The following is a 17,906-nucleotide window of genomic DNA, read 5'->3' as shown; positions in this document are numbered from 1 at the left end:
CACTTTGCTACCGATACACAAAAGTATTCACTAAACTATGGCTAGTTCAATTTGGCTCATGTATCAATGAGAAAAAAAATAAATTTATGCCACCTGGTCCAATATTGGCCTAACAGCTACAACTTAACTATTATCTTTGTGGGTAGATTTTCAACATGATTCATAGTAGGATATTTGATTGTGACAGTAAGTACATGATTATTAAAGTTAACAGAACTAGGGACCAAGGTACTACTATTGTTGTGCATCTTCTCCAGTTACCTGAAGAATTTTTACATATCTAACCAAGAGGAATTTTCAGAAAAGAACTGCTAGAAGAGCCGGGTTTCTTCATCAGTTTTGTGCCAGAAAGTCTACTATGCTTTCATGGAACACCAGCTCTCAAAAAATTAAGTGAGAGGCATAAAAAGGACTCGATAAGTGGGAAATAAAGGGTCTGGCTGATGTTTTACACAACTTTGACCAGTTCAGTTTGTCTTTGCAGTGAGTGGTAGCTAGTGCTGAGAGTCATAATTCATCCAATCACAAAAAAAATGACTGCCTACTGCGATTTCCTCCCTAAAAGAACTTTTCTATAACCATTTCCAGGCAAAAATGGATGACTAAGGAAGTGATCATGTAAGAGTCACAGGATGGAAGGAATACTGGGAAGATGAATCATCTGTTCAGGATGTAACTGTTGCACCCATGCACACACAATGTCAGAGATTGTCTGCATAAGTCCCACAGAACTCTGGAGACATCACCATTCCACTGTGGATCAGGCAAAACTGACAGGTCCCAAGACTTCATGGATGGTTTGTTGACTGTTAGTCATTGCTTTGGTGTATGGACTCATATTCTTCAGTGGTGTAACCACTGACAATTTGTTTTTATCAAGAAAATAGCTTTCCACTCTCATTCATGAAGCCATTGTCTTAAGTGCCAAATATCAACTAAGAAAACTTGAACATGTGTGTGCATGGGTATGGGTGCTTTAAAGTGAATGGGAAATGGAAAAGATGGAAATGGAAAAAATATAAAAGATGATATGTGAATATTATGGAATGTTGATTTATGATGTGTGTATATGTGTGTGTGTAGTGTGGAATTAGGAAAAATAATTTTTCTTGAATCACTATTTATAAGAGAAATTTGAATAAAGTGATAGCTAGATAAAATTAAACAATGATGTATTTCCAGGTGGCCAAAGGTATGTTTACTTAGTGATTAGATGGTGAGTGAATTTTTATTAAAAATAATTTTTATGCAATGTCTAGAAATACTGATAGAAATTACATTGATGGTAAAGCAATGTATTTGTAAGGATGCAATCAGAGTTTTTCTTGGGAAAAATATGGATTTTCTGCTAATACATAGTAAATCTTAGATATTGTTATCTGATAATATAGGTGAGGTTTATAATTTCTGCATATTTAAGTTGATTGCTTATGGCTTTTAATTAAAAGAAAGAAACTCTGAAATTAAGTTACTTATGAGTTAGCAACATTGCTCAGCATGTAAAAGTGCTTTCCTGGGAAGTCTCATGACTTAAGTGTGACCTCACAGCCGATGGGCAAAAGGAGTTAGGCAAAGCCATGACACAGGTTGTTCCAACATCCTACATATATTTCAGGGCTCAAAATAAACAACACACATGCATACATCATAAAAAGAAGAGAAAAATAAAAAATAATAAGGCACACATGAAAAAGAGAAACACACTCAACTGATGTTTTACATGTATTTAATTTGGTTCTTACAATTTTGCTTCAGCATGGATTGCAATAAATGGGTCTTCAGCAGAGTTACTAATAGAAAAGTGAGCTTTGCCATCACTGCCAACACTGACTTGAGTTCCAGTGCATTTGCCATTTATCTTGTCTCCAGAAATGACATCACAGTATGTTCCAGCAGGAAGACCAGTCTGTAAAGTTTTTGACAAAGCCCTGAAAAAAAGGAGTATTTCACATAAATTTAAACCACTCAAGTGCAGGAAGATCTGTTATCAATAAAATTATAAATATCTCAAACTTTTGATATAGATCCTTAAAAAATCAGTGAATCCCAAAGAAAATACGGTAAGAGGAGGAGTAAGAAAATTCTCCAGACTGTGGACATTATTAGAAATGTCTGTTAGTTTCATGGGCTCTGGTGACTGCCACCAGGTAAAGAAAGCTAGAGAATCCAGTGAAGCTCAATAGTAAAGGCTTCCTGGGAGGGCCATCATTCTTTCAAGTTCATGCTCTGATGGATTTAAACTGATGTCTTCTAAAAATGTTAGCAGCATCATTTTTTCCCTATGTTATTAGATTACAAGACACCACAAAGGACTTTTTCTATAATTAAACATTATCTAGCATTTGTATGGATACATACAAGTTTGTTTTAGGAAACTGTCTGTATAAAGTAGTTCTAGTATTCCTAAACCAGCAAACATGTGTTCGTTCAAAAAATTATGTACCTTAAATTATTTTGTTCTAAACCAATAAAATATGACTTGTGGAACAAAAAGACAGCTGATTTAGTATGAGATGGCTCACTGCCTCTCAAAGAGATTCTCTGAGTAAGCATTATTTTTTGACGGTTTGCTTTGTTTTTCAAGAGACAGGATCTCGTTACACATTCTTGGCCTCAAACCCATGGCAATATGGGTGTCTCTGCCTGCTGGCATTAAAGACTTTAGCCTCCACTCCTGGTATCTAAGCTAGACCACTCAGATGAAAGAACCACAGTGGAAGGACAATAGTGAAAGTTTTAAAATCAAAACTCAGAAGCTTATTGAAGACACTCATAGACCAGATTCAAATATTCATATATTTTTAAATATTTAAAAACAAAGAGATAGAAATTGAAGTATAATGGATAACAAGTAGGTGATATTCAAAGGTAGTAAGAAAGTACTCCAGTCCTATTATGATACATTGTTTAATGATGTTAAGATTTATATTTACTATTTATATGCTTTGTGAAATGTGTCAAAAGAGCTTGCAAATATGAATACATACTACTGCCATTTTAAGCTATGTTAAAAGAAATGATATATAAGCAAATATTGTTTTACTTCTGTATCCTGAACAATTATTTGGGGGCATAAATTCATTATTTAAAGATTTTTCACATATGAAAGATATAAATGAACAGGAAAAAAAGAGCTTAGCATATAATAGTATATGATCCCACCTTAACTGATATTGACTTACTTGTCGTCATTGTTAAAGACAATGAATCCTTTGTTTCCTCTGCCAAAAGCTACTTGGTTGCTGCCATTATCCCACCAGTTTGAGAAAGGCTGACCATTGACTACGTTTCTGAAGGCAACCATGTTCCTAAAAGCACAACATCATGTTAAATGTTGATACCCGTAAACTTCAACAATTTTAAACAGAAATTAAATCACTTTCTTATTAGACAAGGTCCGTGGGGAAAGTCCCACCTTATTTGACGCCATCGATGTTCACAGACCCAGTCATTGCCACAAGTCGTGTCTGCATTAATGGTCACTTCTTTCGTTACTCCATTTTTATTAGGTGGTCCAACCCAGTCATTCACATCCTTAATTATTGAAAGAATCAGGTCATTTGAGTGCTTATGTCTGCCCAATTCTTTCCACTGGTGCAAACCTTTTATGCTACGTCTTTCTTTGGAGTGTCTAATTTTAATCTAAGTCCTGTTTTATGGACCTTCACCTCTGTGCAAATTCATATTATCTACTACTCAATTCAAACCGACAGCAGCAATTCTTAAACTTTTCACTTTCTATCAAAGAAGTATCACTAATAACAATTCTCCATACAACTGAAATCTCTCAATGTCATCTAATATCAGTACAACTAGAGACAGGAACACTAGCATTAGAGAACAGACTTCAGTCACTACCTGAGAAGTCTCCATCTTCATATATAATATGCATGTGCCTCAGTTTATCCATAAAAATGAGGCATAGTTCTAAGCTACTCAGAAATTTCAAGCCCATATATGAAAATGCTTTTAATATAACAATTTATAAGCTAATATTAGTTGATTTCTTACTACTTGCTCGTTAAATGTGTTTATAAAATATCCTGACTTTCCTTATAGAGCTTAACAAAGTATAAATGTACATTTGATGATGGTTGAATGGTAAATACATTTCTGAAAAATAGAAAAGCTCATTCTAGTCTCAAAGCACTTCAGGAATAGAGCAAATTTCAATAAAAACAGAAGGAAACTCATTTTGAAAAGGAATTAGGAAAAATTGGTTTTCAGTTGTCTAAAGAAGAAACATTTCTATTTTATATTTGATGTTTCTCTCTGAAGCTAGATTCTTGCATTGGAAGAAAAACTTCACATAGTCTGTCACATATCTAAAGGTTTTATTTCCTAGATTAATTTTGAAATTGTTTAAACTTTTGCACTTAACAAACAATACATAATGTTTATAATTCTTAGATTAATTTTAAAATTGTTTCTGCTTAGGCACCTAATCAACAGCTTATCTTGTTTATAATTCTGTAAACACATATTGTTTATAGACTTCTAGCAAATCATTGTTGTGTAATTTTCAGAAATTTCTGTCTATTATACTCCCTATTTTCCTTCAAATCAGATGCCTTCTTTTTCCACAGGAAAAAATAAAAGTATCTTAATACACTATCATTGAATTAGAAAAAAAATTGAAACTCTATTCAATGTTAACAGACACTATCCCCTGTTAACTTTTATGGTGGACTTTATCAGGAATACCTATTTTTATTCTGTCCTTTCTCCTATTTAAATTACTGACTTTTCTATCAGGTACATTTTCATTGTCCTTACTGTACAAAAATTGGTGAATAAACACGTAATAATAAGTTTCATATGCTATAATTTCATGTAAAATTAAATTGAAACCTCTTCCTTTTCTAGATTACAATGTTCGCTGAAGAATTTCAAGACTTACTTTTCCATTCTGGAACTTTCTTGTCCAACGGTAACTTGACATTACTCGCGTAAATCCATAAGGATGAGCCAACATAAATCCAACTGCCATTTTATACATTCTGAAAGTTTAAAAATGGTATTAAAGCAGAAGTATATAAAGTAACGTCATTGTTAAAAGGAGATTACACAACAGCAAAGAATGTTCTCCCACCTAGCATCCCAGAAGGTCAGGATGGATGATCCTCCAGCACCATGTCCTCGCTGATTATCATGGTTGTCCACAAACACAAGCGCTCTATCAGAAGGCACAAAACCCCAACCTTCTCCCCAGTTCCTACATTTTAAAAAAAGCAATTATTATTTCACAATGCTTAGACTAACTTTACATATGGCATCCTGCGTTATCTAAATAAATGACAATTCCATATTAAATCTCTCTTATAGGAACATATGAACATATATATATATATATATATATATATATATATATATATATCCATATATATGTGAACATAGAATATTAGTTTCTATGATAATATATATCCCTTTTGGTTGTTATGGTATAATCTTTTGTTCTTAAAATGTTTATTTTCTTTAAATTTTTCATGAACTGTAATTTTATGGACTTGAAAAGCAAAAAAATCCATTTGATGATATGTAAAGTAGAAATCTGCAGTGCTATTATTATAAAAACATTAAAATGTTCAAATTAATTCTATGATATAAAATAGGTAAACTTCATACTTGACATTATAAGTATCATTTATGAATATACCTATTCTTATAATAATAATGTAGCTTTAATAGACCATAAATAAACATTCCTGAAAAATAATGGATTTATTACAAACAGACAAAAATCACTAAGTGAAACTTTGGATTTCTAGGGCTACCTGGTGAATGACATCCCAAACAGAAATATAATTTGGTGGAGTTTAAAAACATTGAGCCTAATAATTAATCATAGTTGTTTAAATGAGAATAGTACTATAACATGCTGATATCAAATGACATAAAATGGACGACAGAGCAAATGAAGAAATGGTATATATTTACTTTAAATAGGCCATCTTCTCTCCACTCCACTTGCGGATAACTGTGCCAAGTTTTGCTCCATACTTGAATTCTGTCACACGACCGTTTCCAAAGTACTCACTACTTTTAATTGCCTCACCACCCAGATCAATGACCTAGGAGATACATTGAGTCAGCTGTAATTTTTAATATAAAGTAAAAGCATATTATCTAAATATAATGTCATTCCGAAATCTTTATAATATTTTTGTTATTTGAAATGATCCTAATGGTTTTCTTTCTACTAAGATTCTGATATTTTCATAAATTGTATGTCACAATATTTAACAAATCCAAATGATAGGGTCACTTCTTATCCTCCAGAGTGGTTAACATATGGGAAAATTCATTAGTGCACATTGATATAATGCTAGCTGTCAAGTGAGCATCAGAACTGTTTATAAACTCATTAGTGTTTCCAGGGAAACAGAGCTTCAAATGCATTATCCCCAGTACACTTCAAATGATATTTTTGCCACACAGAAATCTTCATCACTTTCAAACTGATACTGTGAGATAAATATCAAACTCTGAAAGATTGGCTTGAGATAAATACCAATATGAGTGCTCTATCTTTTATAATGATATCTGGGGATTTAGAAAATGAATTAATGAAATTTGCACAAAGTTGCAATCTGCTTTGGTAAAGAATTAACTGTGCTACCTACAAATAACCACAATCTATTATTAAGTAATTGAATTCTACAATGTGTAACTGACAGAAATATTAACCTACATTATGAATTTTATGCTTAGTAAAATCAACTACCTAATTTACAAACTGATGACATTTAAGAAATAGCCCTCAAGGCCTCAAAATTATACAAGGTAATATAGAAAGAATTATAGGCAACTGTGGAAATTGGGAAATAAACATCAAGGAAGACTATATCAATTGGTTGCCTAGTACAAATATATAAATATATTTTAGCAATATAGACTATATCAGTAATAATTAAGAGCATATATATTTAAACATACATATACAAATATATTCCTAAATACAATATGTTTAACAATTTTGAAAATATTTAGAAACAAGTATATAAATTTATGTAATTTAAGAACACGTGTATATTAGTATATAAAATATGCTCTTAAATGTATATACATATACTATATGAACACAAATATGTACAAATATGTACATATATGTGTGTGTTCAATAAACAAAGAGTCAAAAGAAATCCCACAAACTTTAAAGAGAATATGAAGGCATATATGGAAGAGTTTAGAGGGAGGAAAGGGACAAGAGAACATTGCAAAGAAATTATAGTATTAAATTATAAAAAAAACATGTATATTGTTTTACCTCTTGAAAAATAAATGGCTTGCTTCCTGCAGAGAACCATTTTGTATTTAAATTATGCAGTTTGTCCAAAATCGCCTTTATGTCTCCAGGCCACATGTGCTTAGCAGCATCAAGTCTGAACCCTGCTACACCCATGTCAATGAGACGGTTCATGTAGTCAGCTACCTTGCCACGAACATAACTTTTATCAAGTGCAAGATCCAGAAGGCCAGACAGACGACAATTTCTGACCTATTTTAAAAAGATGATTATTGTATAAAATATCATGTATGGCCTATGAATTCATTTCTGCATTCAGTCCTTCATTCATTAACAAATGGATATTTTCTTATTGCATTTACTTAGATCATAGAACATTGTCTTTCCTTAGAACATGAGGAGTACTGGTGATTTAATTGGAACACAGATTTTAAAATATTTTTGTGGTAGATACAGAAATATCAGCTAAAATTAGTAAGAATTAACCTGGATTTTTGTGGTAGATACAGAAATATCAGCGAAAATTAGTAAGAATTAACCTGGCTAATTCATTTTTCTCCATCTTTATCTCTATTTTTTTTCTTTCTCTTCTCCATCCCTTCTCCCTATTCTCTCAAAACTCCTGGTCTCCTCTTCCTCCCTTTCTCTCTTTATTTCAATTATTTTATTTATATTTAATCTTCCTTTATTTTTCATAGTTTACAGATTCTATTCCAGAAAATTTTACAAGTTAAGTAAGTGTACTACTTCAAATGTGGAATTATAGCCAATAATTGAAATGGTTTTAAAATACTTATTGCTATTTCTAATAATTTCTCCATACTGCAATGTTTGTATAATTGATGAAACCATGCTTTTAAAATTTTCACCCAAGGTCACAATATTATATCTTAATTTCATAATTGATTTTTCGTGTATCCCTAAAAATCATGCAACAAAAATCCAGTAAATTTTTTCCATCTCTATTTTTCAAGATTTCTTTCATGGGACCTCTTTTCCTATGGAATCTGAATATGTCTAATGGTTATCCATAAATTTCTGGTGCATTTCTGTGACGACCGTCCGCCATTACAAGATGGCGCCGGCTCCCACTCAGGGCGATGCCCTAAGTTGTTTTTTTCATCAGCGCTTCTGTGCTGTTTTGCATTCTTTTGCCTGCTAATCTGCCTAGCAACACCAGCCGTCCAATCCTGTATAGCCTTGTGTAGTAGGCCAGCTAGGCACGCCTACACCCTGCATATAAGCACACCTCCTGCCGTGGTCGGGGCCCCTCACCTTCAGCTCTCCCTCAACCAAGCAGCGCTTCAATAAACCCTGATTGAAGAAGGATCCTCGAGTCGTGGTGTTATTCCCTGCTGGTCAGGGCTCGCCGCAGCTGGTGCCGAACCCCGGGAACCTCTGTGGCGGCATCACGGTGAGGGGTCAAAGAGGATTCAGAACTTCACACGGGAAGCGGACGATATCGGTAAGTCCCCAGGTATGTTGATTGCAGGAATCAACCCTATTATCTTTGCTGTGCTGTTTCTTCTGATGGTGATTTTTGTTATGATGTGTTGTTTTTGGCTTCGTTGCCATATGCCTGGGCGGGAGTGCCTTTGTTGCTGTGCTTAAAGCGAAGATAAGTCCGCTATAGATAAAACCGCAGCGCGTGCTTGTGAATAAATCTTGTGTAGATAATTAAGTGTCATGGGTAACAAGCACAGCTCACATTGTGAGGCTTTTGTACACTCAGCTCAAGCCATTTTACGCCAGAGAGACTTAAAGATCAGTGAGGGTACTCTTAAGAAAGTCCTACAGGACATTGATCGCACGGCTCCGTGGTTTTTGGTCTCAGGAGACTTAAACGTCCCCAGTTGGGACAAGCTAGGGAAAGACCTCATGAGAGCTAGAGAAGAAGGTACACTCAAAGCAGGAACTTTTCCATTTTGGAAGCTGATGCGGTCTTGTTTGAAGGATGATCAGAATGTGGAAGCACTCAAGGCAGGCCGAAGGGCATTAACGGCATATCAGGACAGTCTCTCAGGGACGGACAGCAAGGATGATGAGGAAAAAGGGGAACAAAGGAAAAAGAAAAAAGGAGGAAAACAAACACAAAAGGACAAGTCCAAAGAGAAAAGAGATGTCGACACACCCAGGGTAGAACCGAGTGCACCGCTCTACCCACTATTAGATGAGTTTGCTCTAATATGATATCTAATATGATAGATATATCGTAATATGTATCATATTAATATAATATCATATATATCATAATATGTATCATATTATTATATTAATATATATTGTTGTATTGATATAGTATCATATATATCATGATGTGTACCATATTAATATAATATCATATATATCTAATGTGATATCTAATATGATATCTAATATGATATCTAATATGATGGCGGAAATCGCCATCATATGAGGAATCGAGATCCGGATGTCATTTCATTCAGGGATCTACTTGGTCAAGACTGGCCTCTGCTTTCCCTGTATTCGAAGACCCTCAGACAAATAATAGATGGCATGAACCAATCTCCTATAAACAGCTTAAAGATTTGGTGCAAGCAGCCCAAACATATGGCCATTCAGCAAATTATAAATTAACGTTGCTGAAGAGATTAACTGCTCAGGCCATGACTCCATCAGATTGGATGGAAATAGCTAAAGCATGTCTTTCTACGGGACACAGGACCCCTTCAAAATAACACCGTAGGAATAGTTTTAGGGAGATCTTCTAATACTATGAGAGGTTTGATAATCTTGCCAGGAATGATAGATCCAGACTATCAAGGGGTAATCAAGGTCATGTGTCACTCTCCTTTTGGAATCATATCGATTGCCCCTGGAGATCGCATTGCACAATTGTTGATAGTCCCTTCCATGCATGGAAACTTTCCAGCTAAGTCTAAACAACGAGGACTTCAAGGCTTTGGCTCAACGGGTGTTGACTTGGCCTGTTTGTCCTTGGACCTGGGCAATAGGCCAATGCTAACCTTGAAGATTGAAGGAAAAGAGTTCTCAGGCCTTGTTGACACAGGTGCGGATAGGAGTGTTATGCGCCGGGAGGAATGGCCAAAGTATTGGCCTCTCCAGGAGGCATCTCAATCTTTGCAGGGCCTGGGTTACTAAGAGACGCCTGAAATTAGTGCAAAAACACTACATTGGCAGACTCCAGAACAGAAGGGTACCTTTTAACCATTTGTAGTTCAGATTCCCATTAATCTATGGGACAGAGATATTCAACAACAGATACAATTAAAATTGACTAATGAATATCCAAAAGTATTCCAATTTGCACCTGATACACCTCAAGTGGTGGAATGTTTAGTGGTTCTACAAGTTTTCAAGGATTTTTCGAACTGTGCTATAAATATTTTTTCTGATTCGCATTATGTAGTTAATGCCGTTGCTTATTTGGAAACAGCTGCGATTGTTCAAATGCATAGCTTGGCAGCTCCTATATTAAATCAGATTAGAAATGTTATTTTGCAACGTAATTATTCCTTCTATATTGGCCACATAAGAGCACATTCCTTGTTGCCTGGACCTATGGCGGCAATGAATGACTTAGTTGATAAGGCGACACGCCTTACCTTTCTATGTTTAAATGATTCTGTTTCTCAGGCATCAGAGTTTCATCGTCTTTATCATGTTCCTGCTAACACCCTGCGCTTAAAATTTTCAATTTCACGTGAACAAGCGTGTGCAATTGTTGCGCAATGCACTGAGTGTGTTCAGTTTCTGCACCCCCCCCATGTGGGGGTTAATCCCAGAGGTCTTAAACCTCTTGCCCTCTGGCAAATGGATGTAACCCATATTCCTGAATTTGGAAAACTCAAGTATGTACATGTTTCCATTGATACTTATTCTGGGGTCATTTTTGCCTCACCGCTGGCTGGAGAAAAGGTGATTCATGTAAAAACCCATTGCCTGGACGCTTGGGCAGCTTGGGGAAAACCACAACTTCTAAAAACTGACAATGGCCCAACGTATACGTCCCGGGGATTCCAAGACTTCTGCACTCGTTTGCAAGTCACCCATAAAACGGGATTGCCTTATAACCCTCAGGGCCAAGGAATTATTGAGCGTGCTAATCGCACACTCAAGGAATTGCTTCAAAAACAAAAAGGGGGAATAGCAGAACATGCAACCCCTAAAGAAAGGATTGCTTATGCCTTATTTACTTTAAATTTTTTAATTAGAGATGCAGACAATAGGACGGCCGCTGACCGTCATTCTTTTGTGGCCTCTATTGAACAGCAACAAGTGATGTGGCGTGATGTGCTTGATAACAAATGGTATGGACCGGATCCAGTTATAATGAGATCCAGGGGAGCTATTTGTGTTTTCCCGCAGGAACGTCCGGATCCCATCTGGGTGTCAGAAAGACTCACAAGAAAGGTGAAAGACGTGCCAAAGACCCACGGCGAGAATGATGAATGTTCTAATGACATACAGCATTCTGATGTTGGGATGGAGGATCCCAGAAGGCCTTAATAATGAGAATTCCTATTTTTGTACCTGTGCCAGTAGTTGCTGATCCTAATAAGTTTCCTATCGTAACCTTGCTAAGAGAGAAGCGTGATTTTGGTATTACTGCAGCAATAGTGACTGCAATTGTAGCTTCTGCAGCAGCTGCTGTTACAGCTGGTATTGCTATGGCCAATCAAGTTCAAACTGTTCTAACTATTAACGAGGTGGTTCAACGAACGTCCTCTGCTTTAACGGTACAGGTAACAATTAACAAACATCTGGCCTCTGGCGTTTTGCTTTTGAATAAGCGAGTAGATTTGCTAGAAAATAATCTGTATACTTTGTTTAATGTTATCAGTATGAGTTGCGTGGATAAGACTCCCGCAGTATGTGTTACACCATATTTAGCTAAAGCTAATGAGTCAAAAGCATTAGGACAATTGCTTGCAGGAAATTGGTCTAGACAGCTTAAAAGTTTGCAGAAAAATCTTATTCTAAGCATCCTTGACCTTAATCAAACTCGAGCCGAGATGATTACCCTGGAAGGATACACTGATTGGTTGCTACAGACTATTTCCTACTTCAAAGAGTGGGTGGGAGTTGGCATGTTTGGTGTTCTGCTTGCTGCAGGCGTTGTTCTGGCGTTGTTTTTGCTGTGCCGGATCTCTCGAAGGCGACAGGTGGAAAAGATGGCAATTGCTAAGGCACTAGCAGCGCTGGATGCAGGCAGTTCCCCTCAAGCTTGGATAGCGGTACTTAAGGATGCATAGTGTGGTGCCCTTGCACCTGGAGGCGTTAACGCCATTGCACCCAGAGGGACCATGCTATTGCTCTGTCAGTCTTACACTGCCTTTGCACCTTCAGGGGTTTGCACCCATTGCACTGGAGAAGGAGTGTTGGCTGGCTAAGGCCTCCTTTGATCGGTCCACGCATCATGAGGCGGAGACCAGAACGGGAGTAAGTCCTTTTTTGCTTCTTTTTATAAAAACAAAAAGGGGGAACTGTGACGACCGTCCGCCATTACAAGATGGCGCCGGCTCCCACTCAGGGCGATGCCCTAAGTTGTTTTTTTCATCAGCGCTTCTGTGCTGTTTTGCATTCTTTTGCCTGCTAATCTGCCTAGCAACACCAGCCGTCCAATCCTGTATAGCCTTGTGTAGTAGGCCAGCTAGGCACGCCTACACCCTGCATATAAGCACACCTCCTGCTGTGGTCGGGGCCCCTCACCTTCAGCTCTCCCTCAACCAAGCAGCGCTTCAATAAACCGTGATTGAAGAAGGATCCTCGAGTCGTGGTGTTATTCCCTGCTGGTCAGGGCTCGCCGCACATTTCTAGATACCTTAATGCTTCTTTATTCTGATTAATATTTCTATCATTACCTGATTAGCATCATTGTAGTTAGAAATTTCTCCATTGCATTTTCCGTCATTAAAATGGCTAGCAGAATATGAAACTCCAGGGAAATCCCTGTTATTGGCATTGTAGTAAGTTCCACAGGTACTGCTAGTCCCTGCACCACCGCCTGCGCCACACATGTGGTTAATAACTGCATCCACATAAATACGGACCTGGAGAAGAAAAGTGCTTGCTTCAGCTGAAGTCAGGAATCTAAAGTTTCAGTAGCAAAATTGTAACATGCTAGGAAATCTCCAAAATATATCTTCTGATTCTTGATAGATTTATGTTAGAAAAGAGAGTCAAGTGGGAAAGGAAAACAATGTGAAATTAGATGAACAGTATCCTAATATTAAGAAAAGGTTATAAATTTTCAATGGAGCTAAACAAAAACTATTACAATTATAAACAAAAAAATCTATTTTTGAGGAAGCAAAACATAGTTTAAATATGAGAGTATTGTGTTTCAAATTTTTCAGGATCACTAGAAGAACTGTGATTGCAATATATGTTGTGAATCTGAAGACCAGAAGGTAGATAGATATCTCTTCATTATAGGAGAAAGTGGGTACTTATAACTAAACACAATAAAGAGAAAGAAAATCTAAGAATTGTTGGGAGAAATAGCAATTATATAAAATAACTTAATACTCACATATGGCCTAATACCTAACAAAAATATGTTAAGTGTTTGTAGCTATTAATTTTAAAAGTAAACATTTTGCAGTATTAAAGAATTTAAAAGGTGACAATAAGGCATAAGTATATTTTTATTAATAGAAAAAATACAATGTAAGATTTCAGAAATGTAAAATCTTCTACTCAAGGAGAAAGAACTTGAAACAAAGAGGAAATATTGTATATATAATAACTGTAAAAAAAATGTGACTTCACTTACACCAACATTGTTGCACCTCTTCACCATGTCTTTGAATTCATCTTCATTTCCAGACCTTGTACATATTTTGTAGCTAATTGGTTGGTATCTTTCCCACCATGGCCTTGACGGATTAGAAACCACAATATTTTCATTGGGTGGAGAGACCTACAAATAGAACTATTATAATTAGTGCTGGATTAAAGCTTACCTTACATAATTAAATCTTGATAAAAAGCTATCAGTGATCCAATGTTATTTCTCACCCTGTGCACATGCAGGGTGTTGTTTATTAACAACCACATGAAAATATGGAAGGATATTGCAGTGTTCCCATGTAAGTATCATACAACAAAGTATAAAGAAGCCACTCCTACCAAAACGTTTCCTTCCACAGGAAAGTTGTGTGTGAAAAGAAGTTATCCTTCAAACTTACTCATCTTGATTAGAATACATTTTGATGTGAGCACAGTGAACTCTACATTTGAATTTTAAACAAATCTTACCTGCACACCTCCGAATCCCTTAGGAGCTAAGTATCTCTCACATTCCTTAGCTATATCAACCCAGCGCCACTCAAACAGGTGGACGATAGAAGTCCGTCCGGATTGAGTGTGTGGGTTATACTGAGCCCAGCAGAACCCAATAAGGGAAAGCAATAGGAAGAACTTCATTTTGCTTTGAAGTTGTCAGTGTTCTCTCTAGCACCTCTTTATATGCTGAAAGAGGGACATTTTACAAAGTAAATGTTCATGAATAAATATTTAGAGTACAAGCTGTAATCTGAAAGAGATTAGCAACTATGATGTGAGCAGATGAAGAATCCTCAGAAACTCCCATGGAGAATAACCTTAGTATTTTTTAAGGTCAAATATTATTTAATTGGTATCACATCTTGTTTTTCCTAGGTTCTGGCTATTATAAATAGTACTGCTTTGAACATTGTTGAACAAATGCTTTTGTAGTATGATTGGGCATCTCTTGACTATATTACCAAGAATAGTATTGCTGGATCCTGAAGTAGGTTGACTCCCAGTTTACTGAGAAACCACCACACTAATTTCCAAAGTGGTTGCACAAGTTTGCATTCCAACCAGCCCTTACTCCACATTCTCTCCAGCATAGGTTATCGTTGGTGCTTTGATTTTCGCCATTCTGACAGGTGTAAGATGGTATCTCAAAGTTGTGGTAAGTTTAGAGAAGCTATGGAAGCTCTAGGAGATGGAGCCTTGCTAGGACAGTGTACTCACTGGAGGAAGATTCAACGTTTTATACCATTGCCCCATTTCCTTTTTCCTCTCTGCTTGATTCTGCAGGGCAGTATGAAAATCACCTGGAGGCTGCTTCCTCTGGTTTGTATTCTGTGCAACATTAACTTGTTTCTTGCCATGTCGTTTCTGATGACCAGACTTATTAGCAATTAATAACAAGAAGTAACTTTTAAAATGAACACAATCTGTAGGCTTTGAAACAAGTTTGATGGACAAATGAGTAAGAGTTTGGTATTGGGGAATAGAAAGTCATTAAATGCTGAAATTAAATAGTACTGGGTATTGAGGGTTTTTTTTATTTTTTGTTTTTTGTGTGGTTTTTTTTTTGTCTTTTTTGTTTTTGGGGGTTTTTTTGTTTGTTTTTTGTTTGTTTGTTTTTTATTTTCATTTTTTTGCTTGCTTGATAGGGAACACCAGAAAACAAAGAGAATTACTCAAAGTGGAGGTCAAGTTCAAGAGGGTTCACAGAAAAACATGGACTCTGGAAGCGACTGACCGTGAAGTTTTTCACATGATAGTCTGACAAAGAATCTGCTGTATTTTTTTGACATGTAGACTGAGACTGAATTTTAACATGGTGGAATAATGAGCTCGGCAGAGGAAATTGCAAAGGAGAGAACAATTAGACTGTGGATGATGGTGCTCACAAGTCTAATCCAGATCCAAATAGTAGAGAGCAATAAATACAGTAGGAATATAATATTAAAAATGTTCAGTTTTGGCAAATAAATGGTTCACAAACTATAGGAAAAGCTTGTTCTTGGAAAGCAATTGTAATACTTAAGAAAAAAAACCTATTTCTAATCACTGAGACAAATAACAAACTGTCCTAAAGGGATTGTTCCACACATCATAGGCTTCACTTCATGGAAATAAACATTCAATTTAAAAGACAAAGTCACTGAAGTAATTCCCTGGACTTAGAAAGGAACTTTCTGAAGCAGGATTTCTTCAAGATCAACGTGATAACCAGCTCTGAAGAGCTCAAACTTCACAGCTTAAACCTTTAAAGAGTTAAAACATATTACTTTTATAAGAAAAATCAGAAAATAAATCATTGAGGTATGTGCTATTCACCATGAAACAACAGCAAAAGGAATTTTAGTAGATTTCCATTTGTGTTCTGGAATAACTTTTCTGAAAAATTATTCCATAAAGATGCAGTAAAAATTTTGAATATAGATGGTCTGTTGTCAGTCACTCCTGCATTGTCCTATATGTAGGAAATATTATATACCTCTAATGTAGTCATACAAGAAAATGTGAAATAACTTAAGGATTTTTAAAATTATAAAATAGTCTTAGGATAGTAGTTTAGAGTTAGAATGCCTACAATTTACATATTCAATTGAATTCTCATAAAAATTTCACCACTATTATCACAGACATGAAAAAAATGATCTTAAAATTCTGGAAACAAAAGAGATCACAGATACCTAAAAGAATTATAAGGAATGAGAAATAATAATACTAGAAGGATCGCATAACCGAGTTGAAGTTGTGATGTGTAACCATAGTGCTAAAACTATCATTGGCATAAGCTCAGAAACAACCACATAAATAAATGGAGTAAAATAGAGAGTCCACACAAAAGCCAACAGGACGAATAGTGGTTATTGGAGTTGTTCTTGGTTTCCACTAGAACTAAACAGTAAGAACTATTACTTAGGGAAGTTTGGAGACAGGACATGGAGAAATCAAACCATAACTGAGCTGGATGTTTCCTTCTAGGTTGCTAGTTTCTTTTCTGTTCAGAATTTCTATGCATACTATGAAGGTTAAAATTTATCAAAGGACATATCTAATGTAAATTCTGTCAGCTACAAAACCAAAATGCCAGGCAAGATGTCCCCACTAGTATAGTGGTAGCATAATTGATATAGAGATAATCAAATCCACAATGACTGGATTGCATACTCACTTCACAAGAGAAACTCTTTCCCGGTACTCTAAACCTAATGAAAAGCTGATAGTTCAGTATGGCAATGGACCTTCAAGAAAAATACTATGGCTGTTTACCTAAGGAGACACCATGGTGTCCATTTATTTTCTACACAGTTATGTTCATATCCATTGATTTGTATTGTTCTAACACTTTTACAGTGAGGTTTCCTTTTCTGTGCGTGACAGACACAGCAGAAACTCATACTGGTATAAGTGATAACATTAAGAGACTTATGAGCACTCATCCTAGAATGGGACATCTATAAACCTCATTCCAAGTTCTTGGATTATCATAGAATAGGTGGTGGAAAGAAAACAAAAGAACAGGATTGAAGGGAGTGTTGTGGGATGATGTCATTGGTACATGAAAGGACTCTTGCTTTCATAAACTCAATGAGTATTGACTAACCTCACAGGTACTGCTTGATACTTGAAACACAAAGTTTCCACTATGGCTTGGCTCCCATCACTTCCTAGGGAGCTATAAGAAATTTACATTTTTTTAACAAGGGGTAGACTATGATCCTCAGTGTTTAATATACTAGCAAGTTACTTTTGTCAATGACTAATGTTCAAGTAATAACTTTCTACCCATGCTCATGCAGGCAACCATATCTAATAGAGTTGGTCAAAAAAAGATATAAAAATGGGAGAGAAAATGGAAGACAAAGAAGTGAATAAGATAAAAAGTAATTATATATACATT

The 17,906-nt window shown here is 35.9% G+C and overlaps 1 protein-coding gene across 1 annotated transcript; it reads right to left on the bottom strand.

Moving 5' to 3' along the window:
* Positions 1 to 1,725: 1,725 nt before the first annotated feature.
* Positions 1,726 to 14,680, bottom strand: LOC142855010 (pancreatic alpha-amylase). The gene is made up of 10 exons (XM_075981562.1): positions 14,492 to 14,680; positions 14,007 to 14,153; positions 13,093 to 13,281; positions 7,268 to 7,498; positions 5,938 to 6,071; positions 5,093 to 5,215; positions 4,901 to 5,000; positions 3,416 to 3,534; positions 3,183 to 3,308; positions 1,726 to 1,928 (listed from the first exon to the last, which is right to left on the bottom strand). The coding sequence occupies exons 1-10, from the start codon at positions 14,657 to 14,659 to the stop codon at positions 1,739 to 1,741; spliced, it is 1,527 nt and encodes a 508-aa protein (XP_075837677.1). The 5' UTR covers positions 14,660 to 14,680; the 3' UTR covers positions 1,726 to 1,738.
* Positions 14,681 to 17,906: the final 3,226 nt, after the last annotated feature.

The sequence above is a fragment of the Microtus pennsylvanicus genome, chromosome 7 (genome assembly GCF_037038515.1).
Source record: "Microtus pennsylvanicus isolate mMicPen1 chromosome 7, mMicPen1.hap1, whole genome shotgun sequence".
NCBI classification, from domain to species: Eukaryota; Metazoa; Chordata; class Mammalia; order Rodentia; family Cricetidae; genus Microtus; species Microtus pennsylvanicus.
The sequence above is the reverse complement of the archived record's forward strand: the minus strand, read 5'-3'. Positions and strand labels throughout refer to the sequence as shown.